This window comes from Lissotriton vulgaris, chromosome 5 (assembly GCF_964263255.1).
Source record: "Lissotriton vulgaris chromosome 5, aLisVul1.2, whole genome shotgun sequence".
Classification (NCBI taxonomy): Eukaryota; Metazoa; Chordata; class Amphibia; order Caudata; family Salamandridae; genus Lissotriton; species Lissotriton vulgaris.
The window spans coordinates 1,591,812,248-1,591,839,516 of NC_141693.1; the positions used below are offsets into that span (position 1 = coordinate 1,591,812,248).

At 51.6% G+C, this 27,269-nt stretch overlaps 1 protein-coding gene across 1 annotated transcript in view; it reads left to right on the forward strand.

Moving 5' to 3' along the window:
- Positions 1-10,602: 10,602 nt before the first annotated feature.
- Positions 10,603-27,269, forward strand: part of CMTM5 (CKLF like MARVEL transmembrane domain containing 5) — a 95,766-nt gene continuing 79,099 nt past the window's right edge. Inside the window, exon 1 of the mRNA XM_086923713.1 lies at positions 10,603-10,876. Coding sequence (XP_086779839.1) covers positions 10,766-10,876 — 111 coding nt within the window. The 5' untranslated portion in view covers positions 10,603-10,765. The remainder of the gene's footprint in view (positions 10,877-27,269) is intronic.

Genomic DNA, 27,269 nt, shown 5'->3' on the forward strand with positions numbered 1-27,269 from the left:
GCTGACGCTGTGTTTATTGCCAGTAAGCTTTAATCTGTGCCATGGCATGAAGGGTTCAGTTTTCATGAATTGTGGCTTGAGTGGAGATTGTGGTTGAAGCCAATCCATAGGGACACAACATTTGTGCTGGGGTCAGATGAGGCTGTCAGTCTGGCTGACATAAAGGACAGACACTGACACATTTCTGAAGGATTTACTGATCATTTTCAGCAGGTGTGGTGCAGCTCAAAGGCAAGTGTGCTGATATCGGTCCAGTGCACGTGTTAGGGTGGCTGGTAGGTGACATCAGGCAGAGCGGTGTATATGAAGTGCAGACATGGGCGTAGGAAGTGTGGATGACGCAGGGGATATATCCCCCCAGATTTTAGAGTGGGGGGACAAGGGTGTGGGGATGAGGGGACAAAAAAATTTACCCTCTCCCTTCTGTTACACATTAGCGCTGAAAGCGCTCCCTAATGGCCCTGCACTTGACCTTTCTGGAGTCAAAGAGGCCACCCACCCTCTGCCCTTTGTTATGCTGCAGGAAGTCTGGGAAGGGTAGAGAAGGGAAAAAAACTCTGTCTCTTTTCCTTCATACCCAGAGAAGGCAAGCACAGTGCCTACTTCTCCTGATCTGCCTCTGGCAGCTGCCATCCTCCCCCCTCTTGTTATTCCTCCATCTCTTTCTGTCTCTGTCTCGCTCCTCCTTAAGCTCTGATTACAAGAGACAACTCTTGTACTCTCTCTTGCCTCTCCTTTTCTTTATTTGTTTCCCTGTGAAATGGATCCAAAAAAGGTGGAACACTTTGGCTGGAAATGTCCTCATTTACTGAACTTTTATAATTTCAAAGAAAAACTGCAGGATGGAGAGAAAAAAATAATTAAATACCTAAATAAAGCGATACAGAGTGGTCAGCAGACAGGCCAGATTGTTATTTACACCCACACACATTAGCGCCACTTTACAGAGTTTGCCAGTGAAAGCGCTACTTTCTTTTTATCTTCTTTCTTTGAACAACATTGTTTTCCCAGGGTGGGAAAGTGCACCATTCCAAAATAGACTGCAATACCTGGTTGATGGGTGGAGTGGAAACGTTTAATATGATAGTTTTCAACTGTTTTAATTATTTTAGCTTAGAAAATGTGTACAGCGGCTCTATGTTCGAGGATGTGGTCTTCTTTAAACCAAACTGCTTACATTTTGAAAGGCTATAAGCAATGGACATTGAAACGGGTCCCATCCTGGTCCTGTAGCCATGTCCTGAATTTTTCAGGAAAAATCATTTACTGATTTCTGAATAATGAGCTTAAAACTGTTAAGGTAACCATGTTGTTCCTGAATACATATCACATGCTTTGCTTATTTTTGCATTCCTTATGAGTGTTTTTTTTTCCTGGGTGTTATTCATTTTTTTCAAGCAGCATTTTAATGTTGTCTAGTGCATAATCTGAATTGAGTCGCAGCACAAATGAGTTGGAGCTGAAGGCAGTGCAAGTTTCTCTCAGTGGGGCAGTATGGTGTTCAGTGTGGGAGAGGATGTGTCACTCTGGCCAGAGCTGCTGAATTTGGAACTGGAGCACCATTCTCAGCCTACCTGACTATCAAAAACACACAGGGAGAGTAGGGTCAGAGGGAAGAAAATATTTTAAGACCTACTACTGGTTCACTTCCCCAGCAACTTCATATGAATAACAAACAAGAACCTAGGAGGTCTATGAGCAAAGCAAATTGCTGGCAAAACTGGCAAGTCTATCACTATGTCAGTTGGTGCTACAGTCACCATTTAACAATGTCTAAATAATAAAGAGAAAGCGAGAGACACATGTGTGAGAAAAAGGGAGTGGTGATGTCTAAGACTCAATCAAAAAACTGGTCAAACCAGATCCAGTACACACTATTTGTGGATAATCTGGTTTGACCAGTTTTTTGATTGAGTCTTAGACATCACCACTCCCTTTTTCTCACACACGTGTCTCTCGCTTTCTCTTTATTTTTTAGACATTGTTACATGGTGACTGTAGCACCAACTGACATAGAGATAGACTTGCCAGTTTTGCCAGCAATTTGCTTGGCTCATAGACCTCCTAGCCGACATGACCAGTCCACTGAGACCACAATCCTGACAGAGCTCATTCCGATGCTACACCTTAGAAGGCCCCAATAAACCTTAGAAACCCTGGCTTCTTAGCACCCGCAGGTGGACCCTTGCGGTGGCAAGTATGGCTTAACCTTGAAGGTCTGTCCACCACAATCCATTCTGCAGTTCACCTCCAGTCTTGCAAGCAGGCATACGAAGAAGCACACCCTAGATCGACAGTGGCATTGAGGTCACATGATCCTTGAGGCCAGTCCACTGCACCCATTGGTACCTCCATTTGCCTTTTTAGCAGTAGTGGTGCAACTCGCCAGGGATCGGCAATGTAGGATTTGCATGCACACCAAATTTAGGGAGTGATTATAATGGAGGTGGGACCGCCACATCACCCCATCAGTGGCGGTTCCATCGCCATCGGTGACTACATCACCGCCAGCCATATTACAATGGCGGGTAGTTCCCTATCAGTAGGAAAGACAAACCGCTACACAACAGACTGGCTCCATGAGCCCACCAGTGCGGCGGAGGCGCTCGTGGTTCCTACAATGCTGGTGGTGCCTACCAGGCACCGCACTAGGGATTACAATACCCTTTACCTTCCAGCCTATTCATGGCAGTTCACCCCCCCATGGAAAAGTTGGCGGAAAGGGACATTGGGGGACCATAGCAAACCCCTTTCCCCAAGCCCCCAGACATGGGACCCGGGGGGCATCTACGATGCCCCCCTACACATCACTGCACCATGTGGCAGGCACCGCATTGTGCCTGCCACGTAATGCAGCGATATATGTTACATGTCAGTTTTTACATTGCGGTGGATGATGCAGTCAGCAGCACCTGCTGCAATGTAAAAGATAGGCACTGTGAACGCCATAGTGGCGGTCGCATTGTAATGCCTATCGTGGGGCCGCCACCTTGAAGGCCAGCGGTCCCATTCCCCGATTCGATGGCGGACGGACTGAAGTCCACCTGCCATCGTAATCAGCCTTTAAGTTTGCAAACTTCATGGTCTCTGCTTCATGCACAAACACTTTTAACATTTGCAGCCTGCTTTCGGGCCACTGGAGTTATGCAGAAATGGAGGCCAAAATTATGTTGCAGTGTTGACTAAATTATGCAACAATAAAAAGGCTGCAGCGTAATGTGGTGCATTTTTGATACTTTATTATTTTGACATATTTACACATACTAACAGCCTCTGCAAAGCATTTGCCTAATTAGAACCTGTGTAAAATACAAATGCAGTAGTGGGAAAGGTGACCAGTCAACCTTTGCCAAGAGCCCTACACTTCACAGCAACATAAGTCACATTTCTTTTAGTAATTTTTGATCCGTCTGAGCTACAAAATTATTTTGGGGCACATTGTTAGATTATGCAGCAGATGATGTATTATGTGGCAAATATGATACAGCCATAGTTAAGTGGAATTTTTTTTCCACTTAAATTAATTTTGCCCCAGCATTGTAGTTGATCAATTTCTATGTTCCCCAAACCCAAAAGTCGAGTTTGGGCACAATTTGCATTTTAAAAGCAGTCCTACAATACAGGGATACTTTTAAACTGACCTAAAGCTTCAGCAGTGCACACATGCAAACGCAGAAAGGGCTGCTGGCCTCTAAACTGCAATGCCCTATTATATTCTAGGGCCTTAAAGGTAGTCCCATCCAGTGGCGTAACTAAACTTGAGGGGGCCCCCCTGCAAACTACATGGAGGGGGCCCCCCTCCCATCATCCGTGCCAGTCTAGAGCTCTCAGGCCAGCGACCCGCCATACTGCGGGGGATGCGGGGCTATTGTTACACCACTGTAACTAATCCAGCCGTTATAAGTAACACTGGATGGTGGAGTCAAAGGTTGGGCTTAGTCTGCCCGCAGGCTATCATAGGTGGTGGTTCATTCATTACAGGGTCTCTGCCATCAGTACGCCAGGGAAGTTTGCCCAATTCTAGGTGGGTTTCCTGATGCAGACTCCTGTCATGATATACAATGTCGGGCCACTCATCGTTCAGTTTTGACAAAAGTGCATCCACTACTCCTTTTCATTTCCGTTTTAAAACATTAGACAATGCGACAATGCAGTATTTCAAAAGCAGATGTAACTACAAAGAGCACATTTTGATAATAAATTTTTATTAATAGACAATAGCAATCTTAAGAGGCATTGCATAGCTTCATACACACCGTGACCCCAATTCCATCACAGTCTCTCTCTCAGTGAGTCAGTCTCTCTCTCTCAGTCAGTCAGTCTCTCTCTGTCATTCAGTCTCTCAGTCAGTCAGTCTCTCTCAGTCAGTCAGTCTGTCAGTCAGCCAGTCTGCCAGTCTCTCTCTCTTTCTGTCAGTCAGTCAGTCTCTCTCTCTCTGTCAGTCAGTCTCTCTCTCTCTCTGTCAGTTTCTCAGCCAGTCAGTCTCTCAGTCAGTCAGTCTTCAGTCTCTGAGTCAGTCAGTCTCCACTCTCTTTCCATTCTCTCTCAACTCTGTCAACTCTATCTCTACTCTCTCTCCACTGTCTCTCCACTTTCTCTCTCTCCACTCTCTCACTCTCCCTCTCTCTATCTCTCCACTCTCTCTCCACTCTCTATTCACTCTCTCTCCCTCCACTCTCTCTCTCCACTGTCTCTCTCTACTCTCTCCACACTCTCTCTCCTCTCTCTCCCTCCACTCTTTCTACTCTCTCTCCACTGTCTCTTTCTCTACTCTCTCTCTACTCTCTCTCTTTCCACTCTCTCCCTCTCCACTCTCTCTCCACTGTCTCCCTACACTCTCCCTCTCCACTCTCTCTCCACTGTCTCTCTCTCCACTGTCTCTCTCCACCCTCTTTCTCTACTCTCTCTCTCTCTCCATTGTCTCTCTCAACTCTCTATCTCTCTCCACTCTCTCTCTCCACTCTCTCTAAACTCTCTCTCTCACTCCACTCTCTCTCCCACTCTCTCTCACAAAGTAGTGTGTGTTGCCATGGGCGTACGCAGAAATATTTCCGAGGGGGGGGGGCACATTTTTAACTTCTTTACCATCCCCCTTGCACCCTTCTTCCCTCTGCCTTGCACCCTTCTCCCCTTCCCCTTGTACCCTTCTCCCCCTCCGCCTTGAACCCTTTTCTACCTTGCACCATTCTCCCCTCTGCCTTGCACCATTCTCCCCTCTGCCATGCACCCTTCTCCCCTCCCCTTGCACTCTTCTCCCCTCTGCCTTGTACCCTTCTCCTCTCTACCTTGCACCCTTCTCCCATCTGCCTTGAACCCTTCTCCCATCTGCCTTGCACCCTTCTCCCCTCCCCCTCCCCCTTGCACTCTACTCTCCTCTGCCATGCACCCTTCTCCCCTCCACCTTGCGCCCTTCTCCCCTCTGCCTTGCACCCTGGTCCCCTCTGCCTTGCACCCTGCTCCCCACTGCCTTGCATCCTGCTCCCCTCTGCCTTGCACCCTGCTCCCCTTCTCCCCTCCACCTTGCACCCGTCTCCCCTCCGCTTTGCTCCCTTCTCCTCTCTGCCTTACACCCTTCTCCCCTCTGCCTTGCCCCATTCTCCACTCCCCCTTGCACCCTTCTCCTCTCCGCCTTGCACCCTTCTCCCCTCTGCCTTGCACCCTTCTCCCCTCTGCCTTGCACCGTTCTCCCCTCTGCCTTGCACCCTTCTCCCCTCTACCTTGCACCCTTCTCCTCTCTGCCTTTCACCCTTCTCCCCTCTGCCTTGCACCCTTCCCTCCTCCCTCTTGCACCCTTCTCCCCTCCGCTTTGCACCCTACTCTCTGCCTTGCACCCTTCTCACCTCTGCCTTGCACCCATCTCCCCTCTACCTTGCACCCATCTCCCCTCTGCCTTGCACCCATCTCCCCTCTGCCTTGCACCCTTCTCCCCTTTGCCTTGCACCCTTCTCCCCTCCGCCTTGCACCCTTCCCCCCTCTCCCTTGCACTCTTCTCCCCTCTGCCTTGAACCCTTCTCCCCTCCCCCTTGCACTCTTCTCCCCTCTGCCTTGCACCATCTCCACTCCACCTTGCACCCATCTCCTCTCCGCCTTGCACTCTTCTCCCCTCTGCCTTGCACCCTTCTCCCCTCTGCCTTGCACCCTTCTCCCCTCTGCCTTGCACCCTTCTCCTCTCTACCTTGCACCCTTTTCCCGTTTTCCGAGGGGGGGGGCACATTTTTAACTTCTTTACCATCCCCCTTGCACCCTTCTTCCCTCTGCCTTGCACCCTTCTCCCCCTTCCCTTTGCACCCTTCTCCCCCTCCGCCTTGAACCCTTTTCTACCTTGCACCATTCTCCCCTCTGCCTTGCATTATTCTCCCCTCTGCCATGCACCCTTCTCCCCTCCCCTTGAACTCTTCTCCCCTCTGCCTTGCACCCGTCTCCTCTCTACCTTTCACCCTTCTCCCATCTGCCTTGCACCCTTCTCCCATCTGCCTTGCACCCTTCTCCCCTCCCCCTCCCCCTCGCACTCTACTCTCCTCTGCCTTGCACCCTTCTCCTCCCTACCTTGCACCCTTCCCTCCTCTGCCTTGCACCCTTCTCCCCTCCACCTGGTGCCCTTCTCCCCTCTGCCTTGCACCCTGGTCCCCTCTGCCTTGCATCCTGCTCCCCTCTGCCTTGCACCCTGCTCCCCTTCTCCCCTTCTCCCCTCCGCCTTGCACCCTTCTCCCCTCCGCTTTGCACCCTTCTCCTCTCTGCCTTACACCCTTCTCCCCTCTGCCTTGCACCCTTCTTCTCTCTACCTTGCACCCATCTCCCCTCTGCCTTACACCGTTCTCCCCTCTGCGTTGCACCCTTCTCCCCTCTACCTTGCACCCTTCCCTCCTCCCCCTTGCACCCTTCTCCCCTCCGCTTTGCACCCTACTCTCTGCCTTGCACCCTTCTCACCTCTGCCTTGCACCCTTCTCCCCTCTGCCTTGCACCCTTCTCCCCTCTGCCTTGCACCCTTCTCCCATCTGCCTTGCACTCTTCCCCCCTCCGCCTTGCACCCTTCTCCCCTATGCCTTGCACCCTTCTCCCCTCTGCCTTGAACCCTTCTCCCCTCCCCCTTGCACTCTTCTCCCCTCTGCCTTACACCCTTCTCCTCTCTACCTTGCACCCTTCTCCCCTCTGCCTTGCACCACCTCCACCCCACCTTGCACCCATCTCCTCTCTGCCTTGCACTCTTCTCCCCTCTGCCTTGCACCCTTCTCCTCTCTACCTTGCACCCTTCTCCCCTCCCCCTTGCACCCTTCTCACAAGACCTGGAACCCATCTCCTCTCTGCCTTGCACTCATCTCCTCTCTACCTTGTACCCTTCTCTTCCCCCCTTACAAACCCCTCTGCGGACGCCCACATGGTGAGTGCTAACAAGAGTGCTTACCTGAGGGCACCATTTTGCTGCCTCATCCCTTCTCATATGAGCTTTGCCCTTGAGAATGCTGACAGTCTGACTCTGAGGGCCCCCACTCCCAAAGGGGATACTGACTCAAGACATACTCCACCTTTCTCACAGTTTAAATTCAGAGAAACAATATACTGATGTTAAAGAGGCATATTCACTAAAGAATACAAACTTTCCACACCACTCTCACCAGAAAGCTCGAAAATATCCAACCCAAAGATTTCCTATAGGAATCAAGCTATTGTTTAAAATACTTCACAGTGGAGAGCTACAGCTAAAGGTGCGGTGTTACATGACAACCAAAGTTGTGAAATAGAACTACAATATTTGACAACATTGAGAAGATAGGATCTTGAAACCATTAATTCAAAACCTAGTCTTGCAAGTGTGTGGGACAGCGTGTTACCCGTCTGCCCATTCTTCCTTAGTTCATGAATACCATGCATATTTGCATCCATACTCTTGTCATGAGTGTGGTATGTGCCTTCAAAACCTGTGGGAAGAACACCATCTCCATTTCCCCTCTCACAACTAGGTAGACCCGACCTCATGACTTGTTCTGCGTCCTAATTGCTCTGTGCTGCCTCCTGCTCGGGGCCCCCACCCACCCCATCCTCCTTCCGGGCCTGGCTCTGACTGAAGAGAAACATTGCAACTTGTTACTTTGTTTCTCTTCAGTCAGAGGGAGGGGGCGAGGGGCTCGGAGCAGGCTGCAGACAGCCTGCACCTGTTTTAGGGGAGAGAGGCTTGCTTCAGCGCAAGCCTCACAGCTCTCTGAAGTGCTGAGGGGCCCGGGGCCCCCTTCATTTACTGAAGAGAGTGGGCCCCCCCCCGCACTGCGGGGCCTGCGTGGGTGTGTGTTACGCCCCTGGTCCCATCCTCTTTGTTGGTGGTTGATATGAGGTACAGATGGTGACACCCAGACATCCAGGGTGTGGCAGCTGGACGGGGTGAGCCGGGTCTGTCATTAGGACAGCATGGAGGCTCGTAGGGGGGATAGGGTCAGATGCGCCTGACTGCAAACAGGGCATTATTTAGGTAGGGGTGTATTGGGAGCTCGCTGTGATTGCTATGAAAAGTGACACGTGGGGTGTGGGTGGCTGAAGCTTGTGTTGACTGTGCGTTGGAGCCATGCGAGTTTGTGTTTGATGCGTTGGGATGTGAGATGGCAGATATGGAGCAGGGAGCCGTGGGAGGAAGGCACATGATGAAGATGTGGTGAAGTGATGTGATGTGAGCTGTAGGGTGCGGATATACTGGCCCTAAGCAGGCCTGAGAGAACTCGTGTTACACTGAAGGGTAAACCGACGGGCCTGCACCGCTGCCTACTGTCCCCAAGACTCGGCCCCCTGCATGCAGGGCTGCAGCCAGGTGCTACGGTTATGAACATTATTACAAGAGCTCTGAGGTGAAGAGGTGTCTCAGGGCATCCCTCGGCTCGTCCTCCCCGCCCTCTCAGGTGAGTGCTGCTCACGGGAGGGGCCCGGTGTGCGCCCCTGAGAGGAGCCCGGCGGCGCGAGGCCTGGACAGTGCGGCCTCTGCTGAGGGGCCGGTTCTTAACACGGAGCAGATGCACAGCAGATGTCCCGGCGTCCCTGGGGTGAGGCCAGGCCAAATGGAGTAAGTGTTTCGGCTCAGACTATGCTACCCCTCGCCAGCCAGCCCCGCACAGCCGGCTCCTCCACTGTTCTTACAGCTCCCCGAGTCCGCGCTCCTCCGCCGCTGCCCACGGCCCTCCCCCACCGCTCACATGTTGCGCAGTATTTTCTTGTTATTGCACATGTGGCTGCGCGGCGCGCCCTCCCACGCGGTTCTCTGGGGTCCTGGCTGTGAATTGTGGGATTGTCACCCCAGGCAGTCCCGCTGAATAATGCCGCCTTGTTCCCGGGGTATGAGAGCACTGCCGTGCCAGGCTCCGGGACAATCCCTCCTCTGTCGCTGGCTCCACTCCCCTTCGTCAAGCATACGAGGTTCAGCCGGCCCAGAGTGATACCAGGGGCCCACCACGCCCCTCCCCCGCCAGCAGCCACAATAACCCCAAATATCATCCCTCTGACACTGGGCCCTGTTTAGTGGACGACTTCCATGGCGGGAGCGGAGGCATCTCTCATTCACAAGGCCTCGGTGTTCTAGCTCGAGTGTCCATGGTGACGTCACTTCCGTCTCTAAGTGATACGTCATAAGTATGTGATCTCGTACAGGCTGGCGGTCTCAGGAATCTTAGCTTTACTTTTGGTGGTCTTATGGCTCCGAGAAATGAGGTCGGTGTCTGGTGCGTGGTGTAGTGACAGGAGTTGGGGGGGGGGGGGGGCAGTCTCTAGTCTCAACTGCATCGCTTCGATGACGTCAGTGCAATCATAGTTTCAGTGGTGCTCGTTTTCGGTCTGTCGCTGCTATGAGTATGGTGGTCTATATGATATGGTGGGAGAGGATGTGGCGTTACGGCCAGAGCTGTCGACTTTGTAAGTGGGAAACCAGGCTCGAGTCTTGGCGTAGGTTCATCATTTATCCTATGATACAAGTTAAGTATATCTATCCCGACCTTTGATGGCTCAGAGGACTAATGTTCCAACTCAGGAATTTGTTTTTATCCCATGGTCACATATTCAGATCTTGGTCGGATCGCTGGGCCTTTCATCCTTCTGAGGTCGATAAAAAGAGGAACATTGAGTTATGATTCAATGAACACCTATTATTTAAGCACCAAGAAACCCCAAGGGGTGAACCAGTGCTTTAAAATAACACATCAAGTCGGCGTGGACCATTTGTTTCTCTCCTCCTCTCTTACCTCAGACTTAGCTATCTCCTGCCTGTCCCATCCTTACCCTGATTTTCTGCCCCACTTTCTCTCTCCCTCTCATTTATTCATGGAGACTTCCAGTTCTCCTACTCATTCGCTCTCTGCTTTCTTTTACTTTTACCCCATTTCACCCTCTGTATGACTTCCCAATTCATTACTTTCGCTACATCTCCATCGCATTTCACGCGCCCCCAGTAATATCTCCTTCTGTTCTCATTATCTCTACGCTCCTACTCTCACCCACTCGCCCCTCTCCCCAGTCCCGCACTAATTCTCCCTTGCCCCATTTTACTCTGGACGCCCCTCTTCTACACCTCTTCCCTCCTCTGCTCTTTCTCCACTCTCCTCTTCCACCCCTCCCCGCCTTCCTTTCCTCGCTCCCACCCCCTCCCCTAGTTCCTCTTCCTGTGAACTCTCTGCATCTCTTCCCTGACTGCGCCGTCTGTCCTGGGACATTCCAGTTCTTTCGTCAGCCAGACCCGTGTCCTGCGGACCACCCGTTTCGCAGACCCCCAGACCGAGCCCGGATTCCTGCTGGGGAGATGTACGAGGGGCGGGGTGAAGAGGCTGACGCCCAGGGCCCTCCCGGGGGGTTCAGCCTGGCCCAGGACTTCCTGAAGAGTCGGAAGGGGACGATGCTGGCGGCAGAGCTGGTAAAGACGCCACGAAAGCCACCCCACCCATATTCACTCCAGTATCGCGCCAATAACCCTCCTCCGTGTATGCAAGCGCGCACTTTTAGGGGAAGCTTTCCAATATTGCAGCCAGAGAAGTTCACGTTTCGCTGCTTCTCTCCTCCAAAAATGCCATATACTAACCAACTTACCGTCACATGACACCGCACGCTCCCCAACCCACTATTCTTCCTGCGTGAAAAAACTTACTGTAAACACTTCTCCTAACATTCCTCGAAAAGCACCCTACTGTAAGAACATCATACCCTATAAAACAAAGTTCTTAAACATTCCTTCTATCCCTACAACTCTAGTAAGACAACTTATCCTAAATTAACGTTGTCCTATGATAAAATCCACCATATATGGGAGCATCCTCCCCACATTCATTCTTCTGCAGGGACCCTCCCCGCCAATCATTCATAGGAGCATCTCGCCCATTGGAACATTTACATGTTTGTTGAGTACTCCTTATATGGCATTGCCATTCTCCTTTTTTTATTATTATTGTATTATTTATGAGATTTTGTGTACATTCAATACAGACAAGATTTGTTATGTGGACTAAAATCAATCCCTCGATAGAACTTCGTCCCTGCTTTAGGGAACACCTCGCTTTTTTAAGAATCTCCACTAGATGGCGCCGTTTTACAAGCTGGAAATCATCCAAGTCCCTCGTAGGGCGGCACGTGCTGTGCACAAAGAACTGCACGCGCACTACACAACGAGCGGCACGCGCCGGCGAAAGGGAGCTTGTCTGAAATTTATGAGAATATCTGAACTGTTTTGAAAGTTGTGTGTGGACATAAAAATGCGCCTAGGTCCAATATCCGCTGATACGCTGACGTGCTAAATTGTTCTTCTACACAAAGAGGGGTTTGGGGGGGGGGGGCAGCCGAGCCTGCGAGGTCTGCCTCCCGGGCAGTTTGGAAGGGGGCGGGGCGGCCGGAAGCGGCCATTTTTTTGGTAATTAGTTGGGCTCCGGGTATAGCTCAAAAGTAGCCCAAGTGATTTTATAGCCCAACGGCTGTAAGGCGGTTGCCCTCTCTCTCCCAGCCACCATTTTAGGTTTAGTGACCTGGTGGCTGGGAGGGTAGCTATAACTAGAAATTTGTCCCTCCCGTCTGTAGAGAGCCACTCGGGCTCTCCACTACAATGTTGCCTTTTCCCCCACGCACGCACGCACAACCCCGGGGCGGGCTCGCGCCGGGGTATAAATAAACAAGCGGAAGACCGCTCGGGGTCTTTCCGGCTAACCTTCATCCAGTGTCCGAGTGTCATTACTACCCCAGTATACCAGCACGTGGTAGGCCTCACCTACCTCACTACACTGGCGACGAGGCGGTCGTATGCCACGCGTGCCCACCGCCTTTTACACCTCCTGCTGCGTGTGCCCTGGCCACAGTACTCAGCCGATCCGGCTCGCCGTGCCCTGCAGCCGAGACCCGCCCACGCGTCACCCGTGAGGGTGCGCCTTCAGCTGGCGGGACTCGCGACGACGGTGCGCAGCCTTCGCCTCCTGCGGGTGAGTGTTCCTTCTGCCCCGCCTGCGCGCGCTCACCGCGCCCCTTCATCTTGCCGGCCGGCGAGAGTCAAGACACCGGCAGAACCACGTGTTCGCGGCCCGGAGCAGGCCCGCCCCTCCCCCTCTTCAGGCTGCTGCAAGGAGACGCCTCTGCTGCTTGTGCGCGCGGGGCTCCGCGCTGCTCTCTCTCTCTTCCCCTCGTCAAGCTGCCTGCAATACAAACAAGCATTGGCAACGGCAATTCTGGCCGACTGCTCCCAGGGACAGAGAACACTACGAGGCCTAACAAGCATTGGTCAAAGCAACTCAATCCTCGCTCCTGCCTGTACTGCATGTCGTTTGGGAAGCCTGCAACCCTGTGGTCTCATCAGGTCAAGGCGTAAGGGGAACACTAGTCTCAGTCACTGCACCCAAGGACGACTGTCAGCAGCAGTCCCTCGCTACGGCCCCGGAAAGCACCATACCTCCTCACACACAGCGTCACCATGAGTCAGGACGCCGGCGCAGCACAAGACGGCGTTGTCCAGCCACCGCCACCTGCAGTCGTCCCACAGGCCAACGCCCAGGCGGGTAACCAGGCCCCTGCCGGGCCCACTACCCCTGCTCAGTCTGCCCACCTGCATGCGGGCGCAGCGCCCATCCCGCCATTCAGCGAAACGTCGGATCCGGCAACGGCCGCCCTCCGCTGGAGGGCGTGGGTCGGACGCCTCAATCTTTATTTCAAGGGAACTAGAGAAACTGATGGAACGGTGAAGAGATCTCTACTCATCCTCTACGGGGGACAAGAAATCTATGACCTATTCGAGTCACTCCCGAACACTGGTGCCGAGGACGACTACGACGCCGCAGTCGCGGCCCTAAACGCCCACTTTGATCCACAGCTAAACAACGACTTCGAGAAATTCAAGTTTAAGCGAGCATGGCAGACTGAATCTGAGTCCGTCGACATGTATTATGCTCGGCTCCGTCGACTTGCGAGCACGTGCCCGTTCACGGACCCCAGGGAAGAAATAAGGGATCAAATAATTGTCGGATGCAAGTCGAAGCTGCTACGAAAATTGATCCTCAGGCAACCAGGGATTTCACTTGACGAGATTCTCGTCCTGGCCAGGTCGCATGAACTATCGGATGCAAGGGCTGAAGAAATGGAGGTGGCGTTGCGCACTCCTGTCATTGCCCCAACGATGGCGCGAACCCCGACCATCAAGGAGGAGCGAGTGGACGCCATCCACAGGCGATTCCCACCGGCAAGGCAGCGACAAGGCCCTCCACGAACCAACCGCTGCGGGTATTGCGGAGAAGATCACCCGACCGCTGCCACGTGCAGCGCAAGAGGCAAGACGTGCCTCAAGTGTGGGCGCCTCAACCATTTTGCCGCCGTCTGCCGAGGTGGCAAATTCAAACCAGCAGGACCACGTGCCCGGGCGGTGACGCAGCGGCTTCACCAGCTATCAATCGACCAGGAGCGACCCCCGCCGGACACCGAAGCACAAGACCGCCGGCCCAGGTACGAGGACGATGAAGATGACGAGGTATACATCGTCTCCTACGTCAGCCGGGCATCTACAAAACGAAGGCCACCGCCCATGTGCTCCATCACTGTGGACGGGACGAATGTCAACGCATTGATTGATACTGGAGCGTCTGTCAACGTCATGGACTCAGAGCAATACGACAGCATGTCCCCCAAGCCGACGCTGACACCGACCACGGCAAGGATATACACTTACGGAAGCACGGAACCGCTCCCTCTCCGAGGGGTAATACAAACCACAGTCGTCAATGGGGAATACTCCACCGAGACCAAATTCCATATCACCGAAGGCAAGAAAGGCACCCTCCTGAGTTGTCACACCGCGGAGGATCTTCGCCTGGTATTCTTCGCCAACCAGGTGCATCAAGCACACGCGGACTTCATGCTCAAAGACTTCCCCGAACTGTTTAAAGGACTCGGCAAACTCAAGGGGCGGAAGTTCAAACTTCACATAGACCCCACTGTGAGGCCCGTCGCACTCAGGCATAGGCGGGTGCCCTTCAACCTACGGCCACAAGTAGAGGAGGAGCTGCGGAAGCTTGAAGAGCTGGGGGTGATTGAGAAAGTGTCGGGACCGACACCCTGGGTCTCCCCGTTGGTCGTCGCCCCCAAACCAAAGCAACCAGGAGCCATTCGCTTGTGTGTGGACATGAGACTTCCGAACACAGCCGTTAAGCGGGAGAGGCACATCACCCCCACCATGGAGGACATCATAGCTGACCTCAACGGGGCAAAGTGGTTTTCGAAGCTGGACCTTAACTCCGGATATCACCAGCTAGAGTTAGAGCCCGCCAGCCGGTACATTACCACCTTTTCGACGCACGTGGGGCTGCGTCGCTACACAAGGCTCAGCTTCGGCGTATCCTCGGCAGCCGAGGTTTTCCAAAACGCTATTCGGGAGGTGCTGTCAGGACTGACGGGTGTCATCAACCTGAGCGATGACATCCTTGTCTATTCTTCAACCCTAGAAGAGCATCACACCAACCTGAGGGCGACTCTGCAGAGGCTTGCCGACAGCGGGTTGACCTTGCATCGAGCCAAATGTGCCTTCTACCAGGAAGCCGTGGACTTCTTCGGTTACACATTCACTAGGGAAGGCCTCAAGGTGGACCCAAAGAAAGCGGAAGCGATTAAAGCGGCTAGCACACCTCGGAACCCAACGGAAGTACGCAGCTTTCTGGGCATGGCCACGTACTGCGGCCGGTTCATTCCGAACCTGGCTGCCATCGCGGAACCTCTCCGGGCTCTCACCCGCACCGATCAGAAGTGGGACTGGACCTCGGCTGCACACAAAGCGTTCCAAGACGTCAAAGCTGGCCTTCTAGACAATACCACCATGGCCTACTTTCAGCCAAGACGGAAAACTGAACTGATTGTGGACGCCAGTCCCGTGGGACTAGGAGCCGTCCTTTTGCAAGAGTACGGTCCGGAGGAATGGAGGCCAGTCGCCTATGCCAGCAAGGCGCTGACAGACACGGAAACCAGATACGCACAGATAGAAAGGGAGGCCCTGGCAATCAAATGGGCCTGCCAGCACTTCCATCTCTACCTCTGTGGACAAGAATTCACCGTGGTCACAGACCACAAGCCTCTCCTACCCCTTTTTGCTGGAACCTCAAGACTAGCTCCTCCACGGATCGAGCGGTGGGCCGTCCAGCTACAGGGCTATCGTTTCAAAGTGGTATTCCGGCCTGGCGCTCACAATCCCGCCGACTACCTGTCGCGGCACCCGGACGTTGCCTCACAACCGCCACCCACCGAGGACGGAGAGGAAGTGGAAGAGATCGTGCACATGGTCACGCAGGCCGCGTGCCCTGACAACATGACCCTCAAGGAGATCGGAGAAGCCACGGCGGGAGATGAAACCCTCACGAAAGTCCGCCGGGCCCTGGAGGAGAACCAATGGGCCCGCTTCCTTGATGGCGCCGCAAGCCTCCGTCCGGAGGTCAGCCATGCGAGACAGCAGCTATGGCACGTTCGCAGTGAACTCAGCGTGGGAGAAGAAGGAGTGATTCTGCGAGGACACCTCCTCGTCATGCCAGAAAGCCTCCAACAGCGCGCATTAAGCTTAGCTCACGTGGGACACCAAGGCATGGCGAAGACGAAAGCGCGTCTACGAAGCAAGGTGTGGTTCCCAGCGATGGACACCCAAGTAGAGGCAATGATAAGGTCCTGCCATGCCTGCACGATCACCGGGGGCGAGCCCCTTCCAGCTCCTGTAATCACGGAAGATGCGCCCAGGGCTCCATGGACCCAATTGAGTATTGACTTTGGAAGCTTCCCGGATGGGAGGCAGATGTTGGTGCTGGTAGATTCCTTTTCGAAGTTCCCCATTGTGGAAGTCATAGCATCCACCGCCTTCCCACACGTCAGAAAGGTGCTCAACCGAGTGTTCGCAACCATGGGACTCCCCGAGGAAATTAAGTCAGACAACGGCCCTCCCTTTCAAGGGCGAGAGTTCCAATCATACCTAGAATCCCTCCGAATCAACCATAGAAGGATCACTCCGCTGTGGCCTCAAGCCAACGGAGAAGTGGAAAGACTGATGCGGACCATAAACAGAGCACTTCGGATTGCTGTGGACAACGGGGAAGATCCGGAGACAGCACTAGACCAGTTTCTAGGAGCCTACCGGCAGACGCCGCACTCGACGACGAAGTGCGCCCCAGCCCACGTACTGTTCAAGCGGGCCCCCAGAGACGGCATACCCACGGTGAGCGAGTGGATGCCGGCAGAGAGAGATGCAGAGGCCACGCAAGCCAGGAGACAGGTCACCAATGCCAAGGCGAGCCTGCACCGCCGTGCCAGAGAGCCGGACATCCGAGAAGGTGACGCAGTGGTCGTCAAGGATCGCTACCCAGGATGGAAGTTTCGAACACCGTTTGAACCTGAGGTGTGGAGAGTCGAAAAGGTACAAGGGACAATGATCACGGCCAGGAGAAATGGGCAAACTGTCACACGGAACGTATCCTGCTTCAGAAAAGCAACCGAAGCAGCCACGGGACACCAGCGAGCGGAGGAAGCGGCAGAGGAAGAGCCGATGCTGGAAGAGCCAAGCGGCCTTAGGTCCCCGAGTCCTCTGCCAAGACCGGTACGCGGAGAGAGTCAACCGAGGCCAATGTCACCAGGCCTCGGCACCGAGCGGAGTCAGCCAAGGGCCTCTGAGTCGAGCAACGATCCGAGTGCAACCCCGGCTGGGGCTGCCGAACCATCAGGGATCAGGAGTCATCGTTACAGCCTGAGGCCTAATCCGGTGCCCAGCCAACGGCTGAGGGACTTTGCATGGACATCTCCCTAAACTGTCAGCCGAATGCCTGAGGGCAGAACGAACTAAAACAAAGGAGGGATGTAGAGAGCCACTCGGGCTCTCCACTACAATGTTGCCTTTTCCCCCACGCACGCACGCACAACCCCGGGGCGGGCTCGCGCCGGGGTATAAATAAACAAGCGGAAGACCGCTCGGGGTCTTTCCGGCTAACCTTCATCCAGTGTCCGAGTGTCATTACTACCCCAGTATACCAGCACGTGGTAGGCCTCACCTACCTCACTACACCGTCCACCCTTAAGTTAGGGTTTTTTTCTGGGCGCGGTTTCGGGCAGTACATTTTTTAGAGTGCGGTTTTGTTGGGAACAGGTGCTGCAGTAGTTTGGTTTGCTGTCACTTAAAACAGGTGCCGTGGGGTTTTTCAAAAGTTGGCCAGATTGGCAGAAGTTTGGAGTTACATTTTGGGAAGTTTTGGGGCCAGGGCCAGGGAAAGGTTAGGCAGGTAGGATAAGTTTAGAATAGAGGTTAGATAGTTACATTTGCAGAAAGACAGATGGGGTTGTAGGTTTTATTAGATTGCAGGAGTTTGGAACTGCATTCCTGTGGAATAAGATTGTTATGGAATGTTATGTTATCGGCAGGGCGGGGGATTTTATGTGGGGATCGTAGGGGTGGGTTTGAGAAAAATGGAGGAGCATTTTATTGGTTTATAGTGAGGTTTTAGTTTGTAAGGCAATGGCCTAGGTTGGACATTGTGATATGCACCTGTTTTTAATAAAGCAGCATTTTTCACACACAAAAAATGGGTCTCGGTGTTTGCTGTCCCCCTCCCTCCCAAAGTCGCGTGTTTGGTTGAATCAGTATTTTAGATTATTAGTTGTTGTCGGGAGCCTTTGCCAAAGCTCAACCCTGACACGTTGAAGGCGCTTGAAGGCACCTAATAAAGAGACAGGCTCAATTTAGGCCACTGAATTGCGGTATATTTTCAATAAGTGGAGGGTCATATGCATTGGATGCTCGAGGAACGTTACTGCTAACCAGCATTACCGGCTCACCCAGAAAGAAATCTATAATAGGTACCCGTTTCAAAAGAAAACGTCAAATACATGGGAGGGAGGCATGGAATATGAATGTGGACATGTTCAATAGCTGTGAATAGCCATGTTAGTAGGAATAAGGGAACCGGGAGTCTGAAAGCCAAACTTGTGGCGGGTCCATCAAAACTTCACAGAGGTAAGTCGGTACCCGAGTTACAAAAGAGACCCAAGGAAAAAGGAAGAACTCATACAAGGAAGAGAACACATGAGTGATAAGTGGGAAGATCCAAGCTAATGTATCTGGATTGCCATCAACTTAACCTTGTGATCAGTGTTATCATTTGGTTATCCAGTTAGTGCAATGGTATGCCTCTTGATCATAGAGACATACTACCATTATCGTAATAGCAGACTGGATCTTACCCACAGCCACTTCACAGACACCAAATGACCAATTAAATGGTTGATTACAAAAAGAGAAAGTGCAGTGCAAAACACAAAAGATATATGGTGAATTTAAAATAGAGTGATGTGACCAAAAATAATACACATTTTATTGGGACATAGGCACATCCCCTAGTTAAAAATAGAACAGTGCAACGGGCAGTATGAACAAATGACAGCCAAAGAGGGCCAACATGTTTCAGCCTCGCGAGCAAATGCTCCCTCGGCTTTCGTCAGGGCCTCTGCTCTCAAAAATTGCTACTGCATATAATCGTGTGTAAGTGTATAACTAAATAAGCAATCGAAAAAGTTGGAATAAATACAACCTGTTGTTTACTAATCCTCCGCATCAGTGAATGCAGATGGCATCTGTAACAAATTAAATAAAACCATTAGAAGATATCATACATGTTCTCTTCCTGATGTGGTTCCTACGATTAAGTGTAAAGTGCTTATTAGATTAAAATACTCACCCAGCTTGACCGGGGACTGGACCTCACCTCACCTGGACCGTGCTCAGGATATAGAGGCCCCGGTCTGTGGAGAAAGAAGGCAGATGGAGGGGAACATATAGAGCTGCTTATATATAATCCACGTAATTGCTCGATCCCATGTTAAACCTCCAATCATTAGCTCTTCCTCCCCAAGCAGGAACAAATTAAAAATAACCGGTTGGTACAACATCAAGCTCCCGATTACCACAGCACAACTCAGCACTAAATGTTAAAAGCGAACTTATATGCAGTATTCCACATACCAAACCATAGTCCTCTATAACCATGGAGTAATATATACATTCTGCATGTAATGGTAATACCCTAAATCTCAGTTCCAGGACATGTTTACTGAAGGCTCCCAGGTCAAGATGTTGTTTATAACGGCAAAGGCTGGGTAGCCGCGATGTAACATGTAATAGAGGGTTAGTTTTAATGTGCCCAAATCTAAAAACTATATTTATCCAAAAACAGCCACTGGATGACAAGAATATCCATGTCATGTGTAGTTGAGGTTCGAAACCAATAAACTTAATACAGGATATCCTTAATTAATGCAAAACAAAGTAACTGAATATTCGTTCAGCTCATCTTTCTCTATCAATCTCCTAGATACTCTTAGCTGTACGTAGTATCTAAAGATAATACATAATATGAGCCCCCCTGCCTACCTGTCCGTCGTTGCCTCAAGACTTTCCTGAGTCTTGGGGGAGGCAACGAACGGCGGCAGACACTCGTTTAAAAAACAATAATTGGACTATTTTCTTACCGCGTCCATTAAGTAGATCGTCTAATCCTTACTGTAAGCTCCTGGAACGCAGTCTTTATAAGCCGCCAGGGATGCTCTAAAAAATGAATGGCACACGGGGACTCATCTGTTAAACAAGACCCCACCAAACTATGCCTCCTACGATGTATTCCACTGCCAAAACGCAGAAGTATCAGGACTACAAACTGACGTCATCTGTGTGACGTTTGTAGTTCCCTCGGGTGATATGTCGGTGATCGGTCTCTGCGGTGCCCCCGAACCTATCGCTCTGAACAATAAGCGCTACATACACCCTGCGAAGAACTATGGCTACCTCATGCCATGGATCATTTAGCACAATCAAATATACTTTAAATGAAAACCTTATTAAACTTAATGTGTGTAAATACAGGATGGCGCTTGCTTGTTTTAAACTTTAAACTTTAAACTTTAAACGTTTTAAACTGAGCTGAATGGGCAGCCGCTCCTTTAGGGTGCTTGCGGCAGGTTTATGGAACTCGCTCCTGGTGCACATCCGAGCCCTTGATGACTTGCTCGCCTTCAGGCAGGCGATTAAAACTTTCTTGTTTCCCGTGTCTGAATAGTTGCCTTTTCTTTTATTGTGTGTTATGTTATAGTGTCTGTCAAAGCGCCAGGACGCCCCTTTGCTGGGGCAGCTGTGCGCTATAAAAATATAAATAACATAACATAACATAACATAACATAACATAACATTGTTTCCCTCTCGTACGCTCGTCTATCACTGAGTTCCTTCAGCACTAGAGCTAACAACATTCAAAAGATAGTTTGCCGGCATTGGCGCATTTTGAATCACACCAATGATAAGATTGCTCTACCCCTTTTTGCTTTAAAAAAAGGGCAAACAGTCTGGTGCACACACGCCCGAAGGATGTACCCAAAAGAATGGTTGGGACACTGTGGAATTTGCCAGCTGTGGTGGGACATCATCCGTGTGGAGGCTGTTCGGTCTGTTCCCAGACCAGACACTCCACGACGGTAGACATAGGCACTGATCGCCCTTGGGAACAAGTCCATTTTATCAACTGCAATAGTGAGAATTTGATTTACCTTTTGACTTGCCCCTGTTCAACTAGATATGTCGGAATGACTACACGAAAAGTGCGTATTCGGATGCTCGAACACAAGAGTTCGTTCTGATGTAAGAAGACTCTGACAAGGTTAACGAAACACTTTTCTGATAAACATCATGGAGAAGAAGAGTTTCAGTGGACTGTACTTGAAAAACCCTATGTGTGTATGGCATAGGACGCAGGACTCTCTCAAGACTTGTTCCCTTGGGAATCCCACGGAACTCAACTAATTGTCAATGTATTTATAAATTATGAACCTTAAATTCTCCAAAACGCATGAACATACTTACACTATATAACACAAAAATCACGTTTTCTTACTAAAGAGCTCGCTTTCTGCCAAATCTGGTGTAAATCTGTTCAGTCATTTTGGCTGTAGCGCTATATAATTATATATTTGCCCCCAACTTTACTATTTCTAACGCCCACCAGGTGCCCAATATCCCTCCTCGACCTGAAGAGCACCAATACATTTTATATTATTTTTCCTCTCTCAATCCTAACGTAAGCTGCGTTCACCCTTGAAGGAAAAGAGCATCTAACTAAGGGTTCTACTCAAACCACCCACTCACTCCCCCTCCTCAAAGGCAGGTCTCTCCATGCTCTCACTCTTGCAGATATTCAGGTGTGTCTGAGATATATTTCCATTCACCTGCCTTGCAAAGACACATCTCTGCTGCAGCCAGGGTGGCTCCTTCACTATGGCTCAGGACCGTCGCCCCACCTCTGAAAGGCAGCAGACAGAAGAAAAATAAAAATGACAAAACTATTTTATTATCATTTTATTTTTCACTTCCAGTCGCGGAGTCTAGGTCTGGGCTGGGTCATGTCACATTGTCACATATCAGGGGAGGAAGAGTGGTAGGCACTGAAAGTGCGCATGTCAGTTTGGCAGGCCGTCTTAGGACGGCCAAAACGACATGCGCACTTTGTTATCTCCAAGCTGTACCTTGGAGATATCAGCAGTACTCAGGTGATCAGGCTCTCAGTCCCTGCTGGAGCATGAAACTGGCCTACCCCGCCCAATCCCAGAGCTCCTCTCATGCTAGGAGTAATAGCATGAGAGATGCGCTGGGATTGCGTGGAGATTCTGGGAGTCTGTGCTCCTGGAGATAGCAGTGTGGGAAGCAGAGGATCAGCGCAGCACAGGAGCAGAGGATCAGGCCTGGTGCGGTGAAAGTTAAGTGTACATTTCTTTAAAACAAAATTCCCTCTTGTTGGCCCCCCACATTGGATTGGCAGCAGCCGTCACTGGCTGTAGCAGCGCTGTAGATTTCTTTTTAGGAGAAAGCCTTACGCTCTAGGGAAGAATACGCCAGAGTTAGTTTTAAAATATGCTTCCCCAAAAATGATACATAGTAATTAGACACCCAAGAAATCTTACACAGCCTTGAAACGGAGTCCTTTGACTTCACGTCAAAGTTCGGATAAAATATGCCTGCTCTTTTTCCAGAGGGTGCAATTAGTGGTCACCAGATAAAACATGAAAAGCAAAAGATTCCAAGGCACTGGCTGCTGTGCTCTGCAGGATTTTCTGTCTCTTGAGAGGCGTGAGATCCTTGGGTGATGGGCGTAAGGCCTAGGTGTGCGTGCCTCACACATTTTTGCAGGATGATGTCTCTGTCACCGAAGTTAGTATAATGTGCTCTATAAGGAGAATGACACCAGCCAATGAAACATTTGGATGGAGCGTGGGCAAGGCTTTCACAGCATACTCTACTACAGCATGGCTCGCAGAGCGAGCAGCGCATGCGCGCTGCCTCTAGGCTCGACCTATCAAGGTACCAATACTTGTGACGTCTTAAATTTAATGAAAATACAACACATGCTTGCACAGCTGTAATGAAAACGACTGTGTCTGTAAAATTAGATGCACCCCACGGTAAAGAGTCCTGCCTCCGAGCGCATCGAGTCAGACTTTTATTCAGACATCTGCCTGCCAACAGACACCAAAACATACAAGTTAAGGGAAATAATTGCTGCCTATGTGCACTATTCAGTGACTTGCATACTTGTGCTGCTCTGAGACCTTCATTTCTGACTTTTTATCGCCACGTTTTCCTGTTCACAGACCTTCTGCAAGATACTACATTTGTGTGTTTTTAGGTCTCGCCCTGGAATTCGCATCCGAAGGATGCGTCCAGGGCGGAGACTTATAGTCGGCTGACACGGGGGAATGAGGGACACAAAACTGTGACGAGCGTGGATTGAGCTGCGTGCACGCGCGTCAACATTCACGCATGCGCACATCACAGCCACACGCATACACAGCACTCACGCATGCGCACATACACACGCATACACAGGCACACCCCCGTCACCTACACGCATACACAGAGACCCCTCCACACACACCAGCCCCTCTCCTCTCGGCTCCACACACACGCACACGCATTTACACTTACACAGACACGCAGGCACCCAGACAGGCAACCCCCCCCCCTCACACACACGCATACACACAGACTCCAGGACACATACACATACACACACACATGCACGCTCACACACATACACAGTCCGCCGCCGCGCGCGCGCACACAGATGCCCCCCGCCCCCCCCAACAAGGCGACGCCCCACTCACCGGCATCCTCAGTGCAGCGGCTCCCACCGGCAGCAAGACTCTTCTTCCCTTCTTCGGCACCGGGGCGCAGGGTAGGCTCCTGCCTGCTCCGGTGCGCCAAACAATCGCGGCTCTTCCGTGGGAGGCGGGGTAGGCTCCCGCCCTCCTACTTCCGGTTGTCCCGCCCGGCCTGCCTGACTTCCTGGTAGAAGACACGGAATGTTCATGGCAAACAGACAGACAAAAAGTGTCTTAAGAATCTTTCGTGCGCCGGTAAAGTCATCGCGGTGCTGACCAGCAGAGGGAATGCACAAGGTAAGCGGCTCGCAAGGAGGTGGTGGGGGTGTGAGGCGAGGGACGTGATCTCGCTTAATTTAGTTTCGAGTAGAGCCCCCTGCCTCCCTCAACCGTGCCCCCTCCCCCGCTTGAAGGGGCCTGTACTATGCCCCTGGTGCCCATTTGGTTTGTATTGTAAGTTCGCAACTCATTATATAACACACGTTAGAGTTGCTCCCTGAGCCTATTCTTCAGGACATTGACACAGTTTAATTCCCTCACAGGTGGCCCGTGTGTGTGTTAATGTGTGTATATGACGTTGCACCTGTAGTTGTGAATGTACGCACGTCTGACTGGCGCGGAGGTGTGCATGCATACGTGTGCATCTATCTCTGGATGCGGGCAAGAGCAGAAATGTCCTCTCTCTATGTGTGCTTCAGTGGCCAGCCACTACTGCCTCTCCAAAGGACTTGCGGATTGCCTTGTGTTGCGATCAAACTCACTTCCGGATTTCAGTAACGCTAGGTGTTACCTGCGCATTATCAGGCAAGGCCTTTCAAGGGATGAGCTCCGGAGCTCATCTTTCTAACAACACGATCCGGCTGGAGCAGCGGGGACGGCTGAGGTGCTGAGAGGACTCGGTGCATCAGAACACTGATGCTGCAATGCAGGTTTTCTCTGAGCACTTACAGTCACTGTCACAACCGGCTTTCGTTTTCACTGTTAACAGCACATATTTCTTTTACAAGTGGGATTAAAGGAGGTAGGCAGAGGACCGTGTTCAACAAAAAGAGGGGACACGTATTGCATGCAATCCTCCAGAATTGGCACCGCTTTTACAATATACGCGCTGCTGTGATTTGAGGCCCTGTTGAACAGCTCCAACATTCACCAGACATCATTTCCTTCATGTAGAGACATGAAGAATGGCGGAGAGGGAGTTTTGAATATGAGGGACTATGTTAATGTAAAAAGGGCATAAAGTACACCCTGCCGTAATTCTGGTGCAGAGTGACTGCAAATCCTCCAGTGAGCCCACACTGAAGGCCAAGATTTGTCTGTGAGATACGGGAGACTCAGGGGCCCTCTTCAAATTCTGCCTGTGGGCCCCCTCCATTTTGCATTGCGTCATAGAGTGTAATGTGCTGTAGGGCACAAGGCGGCTGTCTGCTGCACATGGTACCTTTGTATATTTTCTTGTCTAGAACCAGATATTCCTTAATACTTCCCGGAAAATCTGTTCTTCTCGGAGGAGCTAGTGTGTCACCGAACAGGATGTGACACAGGGGTATCGGAGCTAGGGGAGTCAGAAACGCTAACATCATGGAAGGGCCTTTAATGGTGCAGGTTTGATGATGGAATACCTTTCTGCTCTTACATTATTTAAGGAAATGTGCTCCCTGTGCTTTCCAGTGAGGAGTGTTGAGTGTCCGGTGTAGTACAGAAAAATGGACATGCATCCTCGGATCAGATTGTGGCAGCTAGACATGCAGCAGAAGTTCGTTGTCACTCGCTTCCATTTCTGCACATTCAAGCACCTTGGACCGGAAAACGTACGCTTGTCCCTAATGTAACAAGCGCGAGGCCAGGTGCTGCAGCAACATTACAGTACTCCATTGCCGTGGGCCCAGAGCCATGAACTAGGTTTAAACCTTCTCTAATCTCAGTTCCTTCGTTAATCAGATGCACCGACCAGAGCCGTAGCCTCCATTAGCGCAGCAGGAGCATTGGTGCCGGGGTTCAGAGGCTCTATGTAGACACCCAAACACACACACACGGAGTGACAGTGAGTGCGAAGTGACAGTGAGTGCGGAGTGACAGTGAGTGCAGAGTGACAGTGAGTGCAGAGTGACAGTGAGTGCAGAGTGACAGTGAGTGCAGAGTGCGTGCAGAGTGACAGTGAGTGCAGAGTGACAGTGAGTGCAGAGTGACAGTGAGTGCAGAGTGACAGTGAGTGCAAAGTGACAGTGAGTGCAGAGTGACAGTGAGTGCAGAGTGCGTGCAGAGTGACAGTGAGTGCAGAGTGAGTGCAGAGTGACAGTGAGTGCAGAGTGACAGTGAGTGCAGAGTGACAGTGAGTGCAGAGTGACAGTGAGTGCAGAGTGACAGTGAGTGCGGAGTGACAGTGAGTGCAGAGTGCGTGCAGAAACAGTGAGTGCAGAGTGCGTGCAGAGTGACAGTGAGTGCAGAGTGACAGTGAGTGCAGAGTGACAGTGAGTGCAGAGTGACAGTGAGTGCAGAGTGACAGTGAGTGCAGAGTGCGTGCAGAGTGACAGTGAGTGCAGAGTGACAGTGAGTGCAGAGTGACAGTGAGTGCAGAGTGACAGTGAGTGCAGAGTGCGTGCAGAGTGACAGTGAGTGCAGAGTGACAGTGAGTGCAGAGTGACAGTGAGTGCAGAGTGACAGTGAGTGCAGAGTGACAGTGAGTGCAGAGTGAGTGCAGAGTGACAGTGAGTGCAGAGTGACAGTGAGTGCAGAGTGACAGTGAGTGCAGAGTGACAGTGAGTGCAGAGTGAGTGCAGAGTGACAGTGAGTGCAGAGTGACAGTGAGTGCAGAGTGCGTGCAGAGTGACAGTGAGTGCAGAGTGACAGTGAGTGCAGAGTGACAGTGAGTGCAGAGTGACAGTGAGTGCAGAGTGACAGTGAGTGCAGAGTGACAGTGAGTGCAGAGTGAGTGCAGAGTGACAGTGAGTGCAGAGTGAGTGCAGAGTGACAGTGAGTGCAGAGTGACAGTGAGTGCAGAGTGACAGTGAGTGCAGAGTGACAGTGAGTGCAGAGTGACAGTGAGTGCAGAGTGCGTGCAGAGTGACAGTGCGTGCAGAGTGACAGTGAGTGCAGAGTGACAGTGAGTGCAGAGTGACAGTGAGTGCAGAGTGAGTGCAGAGTGACAGTGAGTGCAGAGTGAGTGCAGAGTGACAGTGAGTGCAGAGTGAGTGCAGAGTGACAGTGAGTGCAGAGTGACAGTGAGTGCAGAGTGACAGTGAGTGCAGAGTGACAGTGAGTGCAGAGTGACAGTGAGTGCAGAGTGACAGTGAGTGCAGAGTGCGTGCAGAGTGACAGTGAGTGCAGAGTGACAGTGAGTGCAGAGTGACAGTGAGTGCAGAGTGACAGTGAGTGCAGAGTGCATGCAGAGTGACAGTGCGTGCAGAGTGACAGTGCGTGCAGAGTGACAGTGCGTGCAGAGTGACAGTGCGTGCAGAGTGACAGTGAGTGCAGAGTGACAGTGAGTACAGTCACTCAGCACCACCACATTATCAGTCAGAACCACCACAGCATCACTCAGAACCACCACAGCACCACTCAGCACCACCACAGCATCACTCAGCATCACTCAGCACCACCACAGCACCACCATAGCACCACTCAGCACCACC